The sequence below is a fragment of the Diceros bicornis genome, chromosome 17, assembly GCF_020826845.1.
Source record: "Diceros bicornis minor isolate mBicDic1 chromosome 17, mDicBic1.mat.cur, whole genome shotgun sequence".
In the NCBI taxonomy this organism is placed as follows: domain Eukaryota; kingdom Metazoa; phylum Chordata; class Mammalia; order Perissodactyla; family Rhinocerotidae; genus Diceros; species Diceros bicornis.
Genome location: NC_080756.1, coordinates 53,301,416 through 53,319,379, shown reverse-complemented (window position 1 = coordinate 53,319,379; position 17,964 = coordinate 53,301,416). Strand labels below are relative to the sequence as shown.

At 37.5% G+C, this 17,964-nt stretch overlaps 1 protein-coding gene across 8 annotated transcripts in view; it reads left to right on the top strand.

Moving 5' to 3' along the window:
• Positions 1-17,964, top strand: part of RIMKLB (ribosomal modification protein rimK like family member B) — a 78,923-nt gene that overhangs the window by 34,994 nt on the left and 25,965 nt on the right. For all 8 annotated transcript variants that reach the window (XR_009222592.1, XR_009222593.1, XR_009222594.1 and 5 more), the window contains exons 3-5: positions 12,694-12,924; positions 15,125-15,211; positions 16,855-17,058. Coding sequence is in view for 3 of the 8 variants with exons in the window: in XM_058558857.1 (XP_058414840.1) it covers positions 12,694-12,924; positions 15,125-15,211; positions 16,855-17,058 (522 nt within the window). In the remaining 5 variants the exon portion in view is untranslated. The remainder of the gene's footprint in view (positions 1-12,693; positions 12,925-15,124; positions 15,212-16,854; positions 17,059-17,964) is intronic.

The following is a 17,964-nucleotide window of genomic DNA, read 5'->3' as shown; positions in this document are numbered from 1 at the left end:
TACCGCTTAGAATTTTGATTAGAATTGTATTGAATTTATAGATCAATTTCAGAAGAAATGACACATCTGTACTATTGGACCTTCCAAATATGTGAACATTCGTGCATGCACTCCCTCCTCTCTGTCTCTCTCTCGTTGTCTTTAATATCTCTAATAGGGTTTTGTAATTTTATCCCCAGAGGTCTTGCACATCTTTCATTAGATGTATCTTATTCCTATGAATTTTATGTTTTTACTATTACAAGTGATACAATTGAAGTATTTTAATTTCTCACTCGTTGCTGGTTGAGTTTTACATATTGACAGTCAAATAGCTCACTTCACTAATTTATGATCGGCCGGCCCTGTGGCTTAGCGGTTAAGTGCGTGTGCTCCGCTACCGCCGGCCCGGGTTCGGATTCCGGGTGCGCACGAATGCACCGCTTTTCCGGCCATGCTGGGGCCGTGTCCCACATACAGCAACTAGAAGGATGTGCGACTATGACATACAACTAACTACTGGGGCTTTGGGGAAAAAAAGGAGGAGGATTGGCAGTAGATGTTGGCTCAGAGCCGGTCTTCCTCAGCAAAAAGAGGAGGATTAGCATGGATGTTAGCTCAGGGCTGATCTTCCTCACACACACAAAAATAATAATAATAATTTATGATAGACTCTTTTGGATTGCATACTTTCGAAACTGTATTATCTGCAAGTAGTAACAGTTTTCTATTTCCTTTCCAATCCTTATGTCTCACTTCCTTTTCTTGACTAACTGCACAGGATAGGACCTCCAGGACAATGTTGGATGAAATAGGTATAGTGGACATCCTAGTCTTATTCCTGACCTCAAAGGAAAGCTTTCAGTGTTAAACCATTAAGCATGATCTTGGCCGTAGAGTTTTTAAGATACTCTTTATCAGATGAAGGAAATTTCACTCCAAGTAGGCTAAAGATGTTTTTTAATCCTGAATGCCTGTTGGAATTTGTCAAACAGTGTTTATACATCTGTTGAATGATCATATTTCTTTTTACTGTATTACAGATTACCTGATTGGTTTTTACAAGTTAAACCAACTTAAAATTTTTGGAATAAACCCAACTTGCTTATGATTATTATTATTGTTATATTGCTGGGTTTAATTTGTTAATGTTTTGTTGAAGATTTTTGCATTTATGTTCATAAATGAGATTGGCTTGTAACTTTCCTTTCTTGAAATATCATTGTTAATTTCTGCTAAGTTATGTTGGCCTCATGAAACAGGCTGAGGAGTGGAATGGTGGTGGTTGTTTTCCTCTGCTTTCTAGAAGAATTGTGTTACATTGGCTTTGTTTCTTCCTTAAATGAATGATGGAACTTGCTTTTGAAAGCTATTTGTGCCTAGAGTTTTCTTTGTGGAAAGATTTTAATTAATTTCAGATATATTATTGTTCATAACATCCTTCCATTATCTTTTTAATGTCCGCAGGATATATAGTGATGCTCCCTTTTCATTCTTGACTTTATTTGTGCCTTCTTTGTTTTTCTAGATACTCTCACCAGAGATTTAACAAATTTGTTAGTTTTCTAGGGAGTAACTTTTAGCTTGGCTGGTCTTTTCTATTGATGTTTGCTTTTTATTTAATTTCTGCTCTTTTAAATTTTCTTCTGCTTACTTTGGCTTTTTAGATATTAATATGATTTGATTTACCTTTGGTGTTTTGAATTACTTTTGGTGTTTTGAGTTTGAGTTGGCTTCTTTTTCTGCAGCCCTTATAGAGACAATCTTAAATTGTTGAAGGCAGGATATCTTCAGACTCAGACCTGGGTTTAAAGCCCTGACCTGCTTCTTAAAAACTGTGAGACAAGTTCAAATTTCAATAAATAATAATTGAGCGTCTACTGTGTGCCAGATAGTGCTGGGGGGATGTAGCTGTGAACAAGATAGTCAGGTTCCTACTCTCCTGGAACTTACTTTCTAGTTACTCTAGCTAGAGTAACTAGAAAGGGATTGTTAGATACAAAAGGGGATGATAGATGATGATGATGATGATGAAGAGTTATATTAAGTGCTTATTATGTTCCAGGCACTTCTTCACTAATGTTAACCAAATTAATCCTCACCACAACTGTATAAAGGAACTACTCCTATTCCCATTTTCAGATGAGGAATCCGAGGCACAGAGAGGTTAGGTAACTTGCCTGAGGTTACGTGGGGGATAAGTGGCAGAACTAGGATATGAATCAGATGTGGAGTCATGTTACATGCCAGAGAGGATCTTGCAAGAGATCTGCTCACTTTCTGTTTTTGCCTTTGCTATCCCCTCATCATTATCCCTTGTTATTTGGAGTCTAAATAAAATATTTGAGAGAAAAACCTTAATCTTGTACTTGATGATTTCTCTGGAGCATTCAATATTCAAAGAGTTTGATATAGTCCCCCCCACTTTGTTATTCATTGTTCTACTGCTTTTTATTTCTATTTATTTAAAATTATATAAATGTATTTATATTTATTTATATATTTTTATTTGTATTTATTTTTACTTCTAGCTGTATTCAGAAAGTTCTAGGCAATATGTAGTTGTGTTAGCTGTTCTTGATTGCCAAAAGTTGGGTAGAACAGATTGATATAAATATTTGTCTTTAACCTGGAGCCACTGTTAAAAAGACGTTTACCCTTTTTCAGAGTGGACAGAGGGGTTTGACATTTAAAAGAAGCTTTGCCTACATTACAAGGATGCTTTGCTTCTCTCTCTCCTCTTCTGCAGTAGTCTGTTGCTGGAAGGATGCAGTAAATTTTTATGGCTAGCTTCATTAACAGTGACTTAAATTATACATTTCCCCACTTATCATCTTTGTAGCTTTTCCTTACTATTTCAGTAATGATTGCTATTTTATGGGGGAGGAAAATGTAATAATTAGGTTGGTTATAGTATTTCAGCTTTTAATTTCCAAATCATATTAGGATAATAGGAAAAAAAAATTTCCATGCTAACAAAATAGAAGTTTATCTTATGGCTTCTAATACTGAGTCCTTATCCATCAAATATTAAATAAACCAGATAAGTTTGTTTGGGGGTTGAGGACAAAAGGGGATAAAGAAACAAATTCTGGGCCGGCCCCGTGGCTTAGCGGTTAAGTGCGTGTGCTCCGATGCTGGCGGCCTGGGTTCGGATCCCGGGCTCGCACCGACGCACCGCTTCTCCGGCCATGCTGAGGCCACGTCCCACATACAGCAACTAGAAGGATGTGCAACTATGACATACAACTATCTACTGGGGCTTTGGGGGAAAAATTAAAAAAAAAAAAAAAGAAACAAATTCTTTAAGTTGTATTGCTAGTAACAGTTACCACACGTGCCATCAACCTTCCCCACCCCAGGATTGTAAACTGAGAATAATTGATAGCCGCTAACAATTATTAAGCACTTACTATGTACCAGTGATTTATTAAGTCCTTTACGTGCATTCTGCCCCTGACCGCCACCCGCCCCCACCACCTCAAAACCTCTCAAATGGGGCTACAACTTTATCCCAAGGCTCAGAGTATCTTAAAGTAGGTGCTCAGCAAATGTTTTTGAATGAATAAAAGAATGAATGGATAAATGGATGAGTCCCTTGAGGGTATTTTGTCTTTTTATTATCAATTTCATGAAGTAGTTCTTCTGAGCCTTTTTTTGTTTGTTTACTATCTATAGAAAAGGGAAAGAATGTATTCACACAAGCAGAACTTGAATGTCAGCATTTATAAAATTTAAGGAGATGAGCTGAATTATTTTAGCTAGTGGCATCACATTTTTCTACATTTGATATGTCTTACCTTCTTTTGCCAAATTTTGGGATAGAGTTGGTTCTCTTGACCGCAGATTCTGTATTTTTTAAAGGTATTTACAAAAGAAGCTAGCCAGTCATTACCTTCAATAAAAGATGCTTTTAAAATGGACAGCCATAATCCGATTGCTTGTTTGCTTGCTTTCTATTTTCCTCTTCTCTTTCTCCTTTCTTTTCTCTCTCTCTCTTTTAAAATTCTTAATCAATTTATTTAAACTGAAAAAAAAAAAAACCAGGTCCCCGTTCTCTCTCTCTCTTTTTTCAAACACCTGACTGTCAGCTGCAGTGTGGCAGTGCTCAGTGATAATGAGGTACACTGTGACAGTACTCTTCCGTTTTTTTCTCTCTGTACCACTCATGAGGTATCTGGGAAAGGAATTTTATTGCTTCTTCATCATTCTCAAAAGACCATAACTTTGAAGAAAAAAATTATGTCTCTAACTGGGATTAATGGCTAAATAAGACTTGGAAACAAATTGGAGGGGGAAAAGGATTGCTGAGGATGTTAAATAGGGATGTTTTGATAGGAAACACAAAATATATCTTGTTAGCAAGCAGCCAAGCAGCTAGGAAAGGTGTATATATTCTTATAAGAATCAATTCTTCTTCTTATTTTTTTCGGTGAGGAAGATTGGCCCTGAGTGAACATCCATTGCCCATCTTCCTTTATTTTGTATATGGGATGTTGCCACAGCATGGCTTGATGAGCGGTGCGTAGTTCTGTGCCCCGGGATCCAAACCTGGGAACTACAGGGCGCCGAAGTGGAGTGAAAGAACTTAACCACAACGCCACAAGGCCAGCCCCCTATTATACTTATTTTTGATGTTTGGTAATTAGTAGCTGTATGAGTTCTTACCCAGCCTTAATAAAGATTTTTTGGTGTTATGTATAACTCTTGAGAATTATCTGACGGTGAGTTCCCATTACCAACTATCCTATTCTCTTCAAAATTTAGGTAATTACCTTTCTACCTTCGTTTTTGATTAGTGTGAAACTTGGTGGGAGAGACAAACCAGTGATTCAAAAAATAGTTTGAGGACATTTCTGATGTGTTAGATATATATGAAGACAGGTTTGCATTTATGGTAGGCATCTGTGTGACCTAAGCCCTCGTGGTGAAATCTTTTATTAGTTAGTGTCCTAGAATAGATTAATTAGAAAATAGATTTATAATGACTTGAGTATCTTAAATGTTCAGAATTATCTGGTCTTTTTTGGTGATATGACTCTTGAGATTTTACATGTGAGAAATACTACTTTTTGGTGGTGAATTCAATAGGTGTGTCAGTTAAGTAATGGATCAGTTTGCTGGACTATTGACCTAAACAACTAAATTTTGTTGTGTGAATTTACCTGCGAGTAGGGAGTTAAGAAATTGTGACTCTCTTATACTGCCTCCTTGCTTTTTCTAGTTGAAACTCACCCTGAGAAAGAACATGTTAGATTTCTGGTTCTAGATGTGGTTCTGATTACCTTTAGCAAGTTATTTTAGCTTTTAGTTAGGCTTCCCTCCTCCCTCCTTCCAAGATGTACTACTTCCAAGCAGTAATAATACTTGAAACATAAATGACAAGGGAAATGGGGCATTGGTGGCATAGTAAATAGGCTTTTGGTGTTGGTGAAAGAAAAGATGAGAAACCATTTAAAAAAAAAAAAGAGCTGAGCGACAAAACCTAGAGATTTTGAAATAGGAATAACCAGCATCAGTTTTCATTAGAGAATACTCAAGAATTTGATATGATATCTTGGTCCGTCCACTCCCCTCCTCCACCATGCTTTTTTATTAAAAATTTTAAATGAAAAGAAAGGTTGAAAGAATTACGAACAGCTATATTCTTGCTACCTAGATTGGGTGTTCATTAGTAACCTTTTGTCATAATTCTTTTATATCTCTTTCTCCTAGTATGTATAAATATTATATATATTACACACAACATTTTGAGGGCGCTATTAACCTTTCAAAAAAAGTAGCTCTCTTCACGTCACCCCTAGATACTTCAATATCTGTAGCCAAAAAATAAGGACATTGTCCCATACAAGACAGTACCATTAGCACATCTAAGAAAATGAATAACTTTTTAATATTATCTAATATGTACTCTGGAATCTGATTTTCACAAGTGATTCCAAAATATCTTTTTTCAGTTATTCTTTTCAGATTGGGCTCTATAAGGTTTGTATTTGGACGTAATGTCTATTTAGTCTTTTTTAACTCTAGAACAATCTTCCCATCTTTATTTCTTCAGTAACATCAACTTTTTGAAGTGATCAAAACAATTATCTTTAATGTCTCACATTCTGGATTTGTCTGATAGTTTCCTTGTGATGTCTGCCTCCTGAAGCTTCCTATGAATTGGCATGATTAGAATGAGGTTACGCATTTTGTGCAAAACATTATTTCCTAGGTGATGGTAGATACTTCACAGTGCAGTCAACTGGGAGGCACAAAGTGACAGTCTGTGCCACTATCAGTGATGCTAAGTTTGATCACTGGGTAAGGTAGTGTCTACAGGGTCTATCTATTACAAAAATCTATTTTTATCTTTGTCTTAGCAAATCTGTGATATTTTGGCAGTATATAAATATTCCATCAACCTTTCCTTAATGCTTTTAGCATCTGTGGTGATCCTTGCCTGATTCACTTATTTCATTGGGATTTATAAAATGGTGATTTTTCTAATTTTGTTATTTCTTCTATGTTAATTGGCATTCTTCTCCAAAGGAGAGCATTTCCTACTGCTGATAAACTGTAGTTCCTCCGGAAATGGCAGGATAAATGTCATTTTTCCTCTAATTTTTCCTCCCAGTTTTTAGAATAGGGATTTTGTAATAGTCCCTCCAGTGATAGCAAATAAGGCTTTTTTACCTTTCTCCATAATCATTATGGATGCATGAACTTTTTTTCATTCACTGTGATATCAGTTAATTATTATTATTATTTTTTTTGTGAGGAAGATCAGCCCTGAGCTAACATCCATGCCAGTCCTCCCCTTTTTACTGAGGAAGACTGGCCCTGAGCTAACATTCATGCTGATCTTCCTCCACTTTATGTGGGACACTGCCACAGCATGGCCTGACAAGCAGTGTGTCAGTGCACGCCCGGGATCCAAACCCGGGCCTCCATTAGCGGAGCTCACACCCTTAACCTCTAAGCCACGGGGCTGGCCCCATCAGTTAATTATTCTTTTTGATGGTCAAATCATCTGAAATTTGGCTAATGGCAGCCCCTCCAGACTGTCTCCTGTGTTCTAGTAACATATCTCCCTTAGTCTTTGAGTGCTTTCTTGATTTTTGGCACAGAGATTGTGTGGGTTTTTAATTGTATATAAACAGCACCTTCAGTTGAAATTTTCAGTTAAAATTCTATAAAGTTTAAAAAGATTTGAGATGTCCTGAAAAATCCTCTAGAAAACTAGAGGATAGAAGAAAAATAAATGCCAGTCAGCAAGGAATCTATCAGTTGTCTGTTTTTTGTTTCCTGAGGACAGAACCACTAGTACTTGTTCTTAACAGTACAGCCAACCTCTCAAAAGCCAAACTTTCAAAAAGCACAGGTTAGAATAGGCTACATGAGAAATTCTCCACTTAAATTACTGGAAGGAGGTTGTTAATATCCCAAAGGTATCTTTCAACTTGGAGAATAATCAGCCCTTAGCACCTTCTCACTCTACCTTGACAACAGCAGCAGCCTTTTTTTTTTTTTTAAAGATTTTATTTATTTATTTTTTCCCCCCCAAAGCCCCAGTAGATAGTTTTTTATGTCATAGCTGCACATCTTTCTAGTTGCTGTATGTGGGACGCGGCCTCAGCATGGCTGGAGAAGCGGTGCACGCCCGGGGTCCGAACCCGGGCCGCTAGCATCGGAGGGCGCGCACTTAACCGCTAAGCCACAGGGCCGGCCCAGCAGCAGCCTTTTAATACATAATACATTTTTTATCCTAAAAATGTAGGAACAAAAATTGTTGTCCCATCCCGTTGCTATTCTAAAGTTAACTCATCATTGGCTGTTAATTTGTTTGATCATACACTTAATCCAAAAGTTATATCCAAAATATTCATATAGTCATGTGCTGCATAACAATATTTCGGTCAACAACTGACCACATATGCAACAGTGGTCCCATAAGATTAGTACCATATAGCCTAGGCTATACCGTCTAGGTTTGTGTAAGTACACTCTATGATGTTCACACAATGACAAAATTGCCTAATGATGCATTTCTCAGAATGTATCCCTGTTGTTAAGCGGTGCATGACTGTATTGAAATCTTCATCCCAGCCCAAGAGATCAGTAGCACGTAAAGCAGAGTCATAAGAGATGTCACCTTGCCTTTTTTGGCTCACATTCATTTGTACCTCCCCTTCTTTCCAGCCTTGGATCACCTTCTGCTTGCCTAGAGTAACAGAGTGTTTGTTTCTGTTATGGGAGGCATTGAATTTCTTTCCATCCTAAGTAATACCCATATAGTGTACTATGGAGATCTGACTGAGCTTTGGGTAAAGTACTCCCATACGCCCAATTTCCAGTGGCAGCAGATAGCTGGTTCCTGCTAGTGGTATGGACTGAGAGTGGAACAGTTCCATTGCTTTCTTTATCCCATTTCTTAAAAGGAGCAAAAGCTGTCTCCAGTTTAGGGAAATGAGAACATAATGTAATAATGGTTTAATTTTTCTCTTGACAATTGATAGTATCTCTTTTCCTGATCACTCAAGCTTTTCTTAAATCTCTTCTTGTTACCTCTGTTTCATTTAATGAATTTGATCTTATTTCCTGATAATATTGACTTTTCTTTTTTTTTCCCATAATACTGCTGAAAACTAGATTTTCCTAGTTTCTTGACTGATTTCTTCCTCAGGTTTTTGCATCCTTTTGTCTGTTGAGATCCATCAAATTTTTTTTCTTTCATTTTTTCAGCCTGTATATCCCTGTTTCCTTGGCTATTACATCTTGAGCTGATTCAAATACATACATACAACCAATATGAATTATGTATACATATATGTATAGTTCCAATCCATACTTCAGCTATTACAGAATAGTTCTAGTTTGATGTCCTTATTGTTATCACCAGAGTCTGTCTGTCTTTTTTTTTTATGAGGAGATCAGCCTTGTGCTAACATCTGCCAATCCTCCTTTTTTTTTTTTTTTTTTTTTTTGCTGAGGAAGACTGGCCCTGGGCTAACATCCGTGCCCATCTTCCTCCACTTTATATGGGATGCCGCCACAGCATGGCTTGCCAAGCAGTGTGTGGGTGCACGCCTGGGATCCGAACCGCGAACCCTGGGCCGCCACAGCAGAGCGTGCGCACTTAACCGCTTGTGCCACCAGGCTGGCCCCGGAGTCTTTCTTTCTAGATCCAAATTCAGCATCTTCTGCCCTAAACTGGCTTACCTTTTCAACTTTCCCATTCTCCATATCCTGGTCTCAAAACTTTTAACCCCCAGGGCCAGCCCCGTGCCTTAGCGGTTAAGTGCGCGCGCTCCGCTGCTGGCGGCCCGGTGCGGATCCCGCGCCCGCACCGACGCATGGCTTCTCCGGCCATGCTGAGGCCGCGTCCCACATACAGGAACTAGAAGGATGTGCAGCTATGATGTACAACTATCTACTGGGGGTTTGGGGGGAAAAAAAAACAAACAAAAAACTTTTAAACCCCAATCTGGTCACTAGGTTTTTTCCGATTTAGAAGAAAATGCTCTTGACATTTGCCTGTTGAGGTAAGTCACTAAAGCCTTTGAAATGAGAAAGTACAGAATTGCAGAAATCTGCTGCTGATGATCTCAAGATGCTTGTAGCAGCACAGTGAATGATTGTAAGGAGAATGCCTGAAGCCGCTGGCAGAACCTCACGTCTGCTGATGACCACATACCTACCTGTAGCTATCCCTGGAGAATAATGACTTATACTTCTCTTTTACCTTTAAAATTCTGTGTAATTGTCTCTCATTGGATTCTCAAAATGGAATCTTGGCTGGCAAGGGAGTGTGGGAAATGCTTCTAGCCCCTGCCTTATAGGGAGGGATTAAAAGATGGGGATGGTATGAAATTTCAATAGACAGTATCTAGCACACATGTTCAGTTCCCGTAATCATAACAAATATAAACTTTTTAGCTCAGAATATGTGGATCTTGGGCCGGCCCTGTGGCTTAGTGGTTAAGTGCGCGCGCTCTGCTGCTGGCGGCCCAGGTGCGGATCCCGGGCACACACCGATGCACCGCTTCTCCGGCCATACTGAGGCCGTGTCCCACATGCAGCAGCTGGAAGGATGTGCAGCTATGACATACAACTATCTACTGGGGCTTTGGGGGAAAAAATAAATAAATTAAATTAAAAAAAAAAAATGTGGATCTAGCAATTCCACTTCTGAGAGTTTACCTAAAGGAAATGAAATCACTATCTCAAAGATATATCTGCACCCCCATGTTCATTGCAGTATTATTTACAATAGCTAACACGTGGAAATAACCTAAGTGACCATCAGCAGATGAATGGATAAAGAAAATGTGGTATTTATACACAGTGGAATATTATTCAGCCATAAAAAAGCCATTTGTGACATGGATGGACCTTTAGGGCATTATACTAAGTGAAATAAGTCAGACAAAGACAAATACTGTATGATCTCACTTATATGTGGAACCCCTCAAAAAAAAATCAAACTCATAGATACAGAAAACAGTCTGGTAGTTGCCAGAGGGTGGGAGGTATAGGGTGAGGGAAATGAGGAGATGTTGGTCAAAAGGTACAAACTTCCATGTACAAGATAAATAAGTTCCGGGGATGTAATATACAGCATGGTGACTATAGTTAACAATACTGTATTGTATACTTGAAAGTTGCTAAGAGATTAAATCTTAAAAGTTCTCATCACAAGAAAAAAAATTTGTAATTTTGTGAGATGATGAATGTTAACTAAACTTATTGTGATAATCATTTCACAATATATACATATATCAAATCATTATGTTGTACACCTAAAACAAATACAATGTTATATGTCAGTCATATCTCAATAAAAATTTGTGGCTTTGCATATTTGACACCGTAACTGACCAACCTTATCTTTTACGTTACATCAATACAAACTGCAGTTGAGGCACACGTTGTTCATGTTGCTCTTTTCCCCTGTGTCTCTGCTGCTCCCTTGCATTTGAAGCGTCCTCTTTCTTTTCTTTAAACACACACAGGCCTCAAGGCTTACACCTTAATTCGGCTATTACCTCTGCCTTACTGATCTCTCCTGTATCAGAACTCTGCCATGTGTAAAAGCTAATCTCATAAAAATTAATACATAGAATGTCTGTCTCTCCTGCTAGAATGAAAGCTTGAGAGCAAGGACCTTATCTGCCTTATTTAGCAATCTGTTTCCAACTGCTAGAAAAGAGTCCGAGACATAGTGATTGCTTAATATTTATCAAATGAGTGAATGTCCATGAGTGAAGGATTGATCATATGGTATATCTATAAAATATAGTTCCATTCAGCCCACTAAAAAAGAAAGAAATAAAGCTATATATGCCCTGACATAGACAGATGTCTCTGGTATAATTTTAAGTGATGAGAGAAAGTGACATAATATGAATATAAAATATCTCATTTTTCTTTTTTTTTTTAAAGATTTTATTTATTTATTTTTTCCCCCCAAAGCCCCAGTAGATAGTTGTATGTCATAGCTGCACATCCTTCCAGTTGCTGCATGTGGGATGTGGCCCCAGCATGGCCGGAGAAGCGGTGCGCACCTGGGATCCGAACCCGGGCCGCCAGCAGCGGAGCACACGCACTTAACCGCCAAGCCACGGGGCCAGCCCAAAAAAATATCTCATTTTTCTAAAAATTATCTACATATTTTTCTATACTTAGATAACAATGGGGAAAATATATACTATTTACACAAAGTACCTGTGGTGTTGTATGGGAGATGAATATGTTATATATATTTGTATTTGACTATTTTAAACAAATGTGTATATACTATTTTTTTAATGAAAATAAGTTTTAAGGAGTAACTCATAAATACCTTGTTCCTTTATTATTTGGGACCTCTTGAAATAGAGTAGTATGTGATAAAATTTAAGAAACTTTTCTTTTTCTTTTTTTTATTTATTTATTTTTTTGTGAGGAAGGTTAGCCCTGAACTGACATCCGTTGCCAATCGTCCTCTTTTTGCTGAGGAAGATTGGCCGTGGGCTAACATCCCTGCCCATCTTCCTCTACTTTATGTGGGATACCACCACAGCATGACTTGACAAGTGGTGTGTTGTTCCGCGCCCGGGATTGGAACCTGCAAACCCCAGGCCGCCAAAGCGGAGCGCATGAACTCAACCACTGCGCCACTGGGCCAGCCCAAGAAACTTCTCTTTTTAAATTTTTCTATTCTCATTATAAAAGCATATATTCTCCCTTAAAAGGAAAATATAAAGAAGATAGAGAATTGCATGGAGCAAAATGTTCAAGTTCCCCATTCTACCTTTCTCTTCCTTCCTTGTCACCCACTCACACTCAGAGAAAGCCACTTTCATCTTTTATCCTTTCATGCATTTTCTATGCATATGTAAAGACAAATAAAACTTATTCTCAGATTTGCATCTTTTTTTTTTTAACTTTATGTATCTGGATGTTTTTTCCATCTCTAATCATAGAGATTTATGACATTCTAATAATGGCTATGTAGTATTTCATTGTATTGACATATATCATAATTTATTTAACCAGTGCAGAAATTTTTCTGCTAAATTTTCTTTCTTCTTACAAAGGGATATAATTTAAGGAGGAATGTCTGTCCTAATGAAATGTTAACAAAATAGTACATTTGGTTTTGTGACCCAAGCTTTGGTATATTTCTGTTCCTCTATTTTATTGTTTATTCCCTTTTAATGGATTTGGCTTCATTCCTGTATATTTCAGGTCTACGGATCAATGGAGAACTAATTACTGCCTACCCCCAGGTGGTGGTAGTGAGAGTACCAACTCCTTGGGTGCAGAGTGATAGTGACATCACTGTTTTGCGCCATCTAGAGAAGATGGGGTGCCGGTTGATGAACCGACCTCAAGCCATCCTGAACTGCGTTAATAAGTTCTGGACGTTTCAAGAGTTGGCTGGCCATGGTGTTCCTCTGCCAGATACTTTCTCTTATGGTGAGTTCACTAAAAAGAATTTATAACTTAAGTTTTAGAACAATGATAGTTTTTAGAGATGTACTAAATTATTAGTTATGTGATAAAAGGAAATTTGTGAACATGAAAGAACTTCTTATAGAAGTGACTTTAATTTAATTTAATTTTTTTTGAGGAAGATTGACCCTGCACTAATGTCTGTTGCCAATCTTCCTCTTTTTCTTTTTTTTCTTCCTCCCCAAAGCCCCTAGTACACTTGTGTATCGTAGTTGTAGAGTTGTAGCTCTTCTGTGTGGGACGCCGCCTCACCATGGCTTGATGAGCACTGAGTAGGTCTGCGCCTGGGATCTGAACCTGTAAACCCTGGACCACTGAAGTGGAATGTGCAACTTAACCGCTACGCCACCGGGCCAGCCCCGAGTGACTTTTAATTTCAGTAAACTGGACGGGAGAATTATGAATCATGTCTTAAGATTTAGTTCCATGCTATGGGTAGAATGGACTTAGCACACTTTTCCTGTAAAGGACCAAATAGTAAATATTCTGGGCTTTCCAGGCCATTAGTTCTCTCTTTTGACCCTCAGTAATGCTGTTATGGTGTGAAAGCTGTTATAGACAATGCTTAAACAAATGAGCGTGGCTGTGTTCCAGTAAAACTTGATTACAGAAAAAGGCAGTGGGCCAAATCTGCCTCACAGGCCTTAGTTTGCCAACCTCTGAGGTAAAAGATAATGGAATTTGATGACATCTCTGTTTTATTTCTGATTACCTTCATTACCATTTTCATGATAATTTTTCATAAATATCTTCTTATTCATTTAAGAAAATGACACTCTACTTAGGTATGCCTTAAACCAGTGCTTCTAAAACTATCTATGGTAAAGGATCATTTTTTTTTTTAAAGACCAATGTGCTATAAATCAATGCTCTTTCATAAAGTATAGTAAAAATATCACAGGAATGTCAGATTGCTATAAAACCTTCTGGTGCTTACTCTTTGTATTTATCTGATCGCATATCAAAGCAAAGAAGTCACAGTCACAGGACCACATTTTGAGTAGCACTGCTATGAGCAATATTATGTTAATAAATTTCCTGCCTTTCTAGTAGTTCTAGTTTAGAAAAGATCAGACTTAGTAGAAAAGATCAAACTGTACTAAATCAGTACAGTTTATCATAAAGATATTTCTCCAAATGTACAGTAGAATGCTTGGAAAGTTAATGAGGCTTTAAAAAGAAATCTCTGCCCTCTTATTTTTAATATGTTAAAGAAGGGAACTCCCCTCTGTATTGCATGTGTATATACAATTGTTGTTTTTAGCAACTACATAGAAGATACTATATGAATAGTTTGAGAATTCTGTCTTCCTGATGCTTTTGGGATATTGTAACTTATATCATGGGTCTACAATTCTGATTTTAAGAGAATGGAAAGGAGAAAAGAGTTAACTAAATTACAAATATTACCTGTGCTCTAATGTTGAAGGTTTAAAATTTGAGGACTGAATCATCTTAATTTCTCTAAGCTACAAATTTATGATATTGCAGTTTTATGAACTTTTCCTGGTTTAATTTTACTATATCATCATGCTGATTTTTTACACCTACAGTCTGTTTTTGCTCTAATCTTGCTACTGTATCATTTGTTCCTGGGCAATAAAAACAGTCAGAAGCAAGACTTAACCCATGGGTACCGAGTGACTCAGTGTAGACAAAGAACTCTTATTATAATGGAGATAAGAAAATTTGTGTGTTTGGTGAGAGAGTGTGTGTGCCTGCAGCATCTTTTCAACTTTGGATGAGTCTTCTCAGCTGACTCGTAGTTCTGTTTCTTAATCCAAATGGGAGTTGAATATACTAAAGTAGATCTTGGGGCTTCTATTATTTGTGTGGTGGAGGAATAAGGGATAAAAATATGAAAAATTGTATGGAATTAGGAAACTTTGTTTTAGCTGACAGATATTTAATTTCTTTAAGTTGGATATTAGAATATTTATAGGTTAAGATAGCTTTCACTCATTTTAAAGGTGTGGTTGTCTTAAACTGACATTTAACTGTACTTTCAACTTTTTGTTTATTTCTTTCTCCAAGGAAAACAAAATTTAGCCATCAGGTTCTTACCTTCTGCCTCCCTTGTGTTGCTGACTTTAGTGTAGATAAAATTTATCGCAAAACACCTCTGTTGCTTTTTTTCTTAAATTTCTTTTTTTGCTCAAACCAGGTGGTCATGAAAATTTTGCTAAAATGATTGATGAAGCAGAAGTATTGGAGTTCCCAATGGTAGTGAAGAATACACGGGGTCATAGAGGTGTGTATGAGTTGTTGCTGTGGCACATATTTTGAAATTACTCTTGACTTAATAAGGGTGATTATACAAAATAGATTTTTTTCTTAATCAGATCAAAGCAACTATTATTTTCTTTGTATTTTCTCATGTTTGTTGACTAGACAGTAGTCTTGTCAATTGAAACTCATAGTGTTTGAAGCAGGGCTTCTCAAGAATAATTAGAGCGAAATTGTTAGGTGCGTGATACCTCAAACAAGAAGGCTACTGTGAGTTGTTCAGTTTGGCTAGAAGTTATTTCTGTTCCTTTAGTGGTGATCCCAGAGATTTTAAGATGAACGCTTAATTTAGACTGAGTCTCAAGTTAATATCTTTATCTTCCTCGCCAACAATGCAAGGACCTTAGATAACTAACCCCAGTCATCCCCCTGCCACTTTATGTACTTTGAAGACTTAAATTATAAGGCAAAACTATAAAGCTTTAGAAGACAGTTTATAAAAATATCTTAATGACTTCAGATTAAGGGTGGATTTCTTTCTTTTTTTTTTTTTTTGTGAGGAAGATCAGCCCTGAGCTAACATCTGTGCTAATCCTCCTCTTTTTGCTGAGGAAGACCGGCTTTGAGCTAACATCTATTGCCAATCCTCCTCCTTCTTTTTCCCCAAAGCCCCAATAGATAGTTGTATGTCATAGTTGCACATCCTTCTAGTTGCTGTATGTGGGACGCGGCCTCAGCATGGCCGGAGAAGCGGTGTGTAGGTGCGCGCCCGGGATCCGAACTGGGCCGCCAGTAGCGGAGCGCCCACACTTAACTGCTAAACCACGGGGCCAGTCAAGGGTGGATTTCTTAAGGGATGAAATCATTCATAAATCCAAGTACTTCACAAGGTTTAGTACCTTGACAGCGATAGCTGGGTCAGGGTTCACCTGGAACTGTTGACTACACTGTTTATTTTTGGCTTCTCCAGTAAGACAACCAAGAAGTCTCAAGGTTCCTACAGTGAAGGCTCCAGTGAACAAAGAAGCCGTGTGACCTTTTATGACCTACGCTCAGAAGTCATGGAGAATTGCTTCTGCTGAATTCTGTTGGTTGAAGCAATTACAAGCCCTCCTAGATTCAAATGAATGGGGCATAGATTCCCCCTCCTCTTGATGGGAAGAAAGTAAATGGATTTATAACCATGTTGTAAAAACAGCCACTTGTGTTGGCACAAAAATTGATAGAGCAATAGAACAGACTAGGGAATTCAGAAATAAAACTAGGTCTATAGTAACATATGCTATTTTACCATATACAAATATAGTATATTGCTGTAGAAGGCATGTTTTAACTCAGAGGGAAATGTTTTGCTAATAGGTGAGGCTGGCATTAGCTAACCTGGAGGAATACAAATCTTAGACCCATTCCTCACAACATTTACTGAAAGAAATTCTAGATTACTTTTGTAAGCGTTTGGGGATTGAGGAAGTGGTAGAAGGAGATTATTAACTTTGTCTTTATATACACTTTTGTATTGTCTCACTAATTACCATCACTGTATTACTTTGGCTAAAAATTAATTGGTTCTGAAAGAGCATATTGGGACACAAGAAGATGCAGGTAATAGATATCAATCACCCACAGTTTGATGTCTTACATATATTTTTTATTCTTTTTCAATCACAGGCAAAGCTGTTTTCTTGGCTCGAGATAAGCACCATTTGGCTGATCTAAGCCATCTTATTCGCCATGAAGCTCCATACCTGTTCCAGAAGTATATTAAAGAGTCTCATGGACGGGATGTACGTGTCATTGTCGTGGGAGGCCGTGTAGTTGGCACCATGTTACGTTGTTCAACAGACGGGAGGATGCAAAGCAACTGCTCCCTAGGTAAAAACAATGCAGGTGTCTTTCTAATGTGTAAAGTAATACTATTATAGCTTTTCCAGTGAGTATTTGCATATAACTATAGTTCTTTTTACTTAATAAGTTGAAAAACACTTTTTCATGTTACATGTTATCTTTCACATGAAAAAATGATTAATAGACTTACCATAAATATAATAAATATACCTTTGAGTTGTTTTTCTAGTAATGGAATTGGATTTCTCTGATTCGTAAATTTGCTTTAACTCAGGCTCAATTTGTAACCCAATTCACAGAAGTATGAAATGTCTGTCCAGAGTTCAAGATTCCCTCTTCGGTGATGTACTTATTTTGTGATAATTGGAGTTCATTTAAGCTGTGTCCTAACCTATTTTACCCATTGGTCAAAACAACGTTGCTGATTTTGATTTACTTAAACGTGTATTTTCTGAGATCTCATTGTTGAAATGCCTCAGAGCTTAGTCTGGGTTTTTTCTTCTTCTCTGTTTTTTTCAAATTGCTCAGTAATCTTTTCTAGCTCATGGCTTTAAATACCATCTATATGTTATTATTTTCCAATTTATATCTCCAATTTGGGTTTTCTCCCTGAGCTCCAGGCACAAATAAATAACTGCCTGCTCAATATCTCTATGTAGATGTCTAATAGACGTTTTAATCTTCACATGTCCAAAACTGAACTCCAGATCTAACTCCCCCTCCCAGTGTGTTCCACCCACGGTTTTCTCCTTATCATTTAATGCAACTCTTATCTTTCCAGTTTAGATCACAGTCCTCAGTGTCATCCTTGATCCTTCTCTAGTCTTACACCCCATTTCCAAACTGTGAGGAACTCCTTGAAATCTCTACTGTCAATGTATCCAAATATGACCATTTCTCATCATGTCCACTACTAATACCATCTTCTCTTAT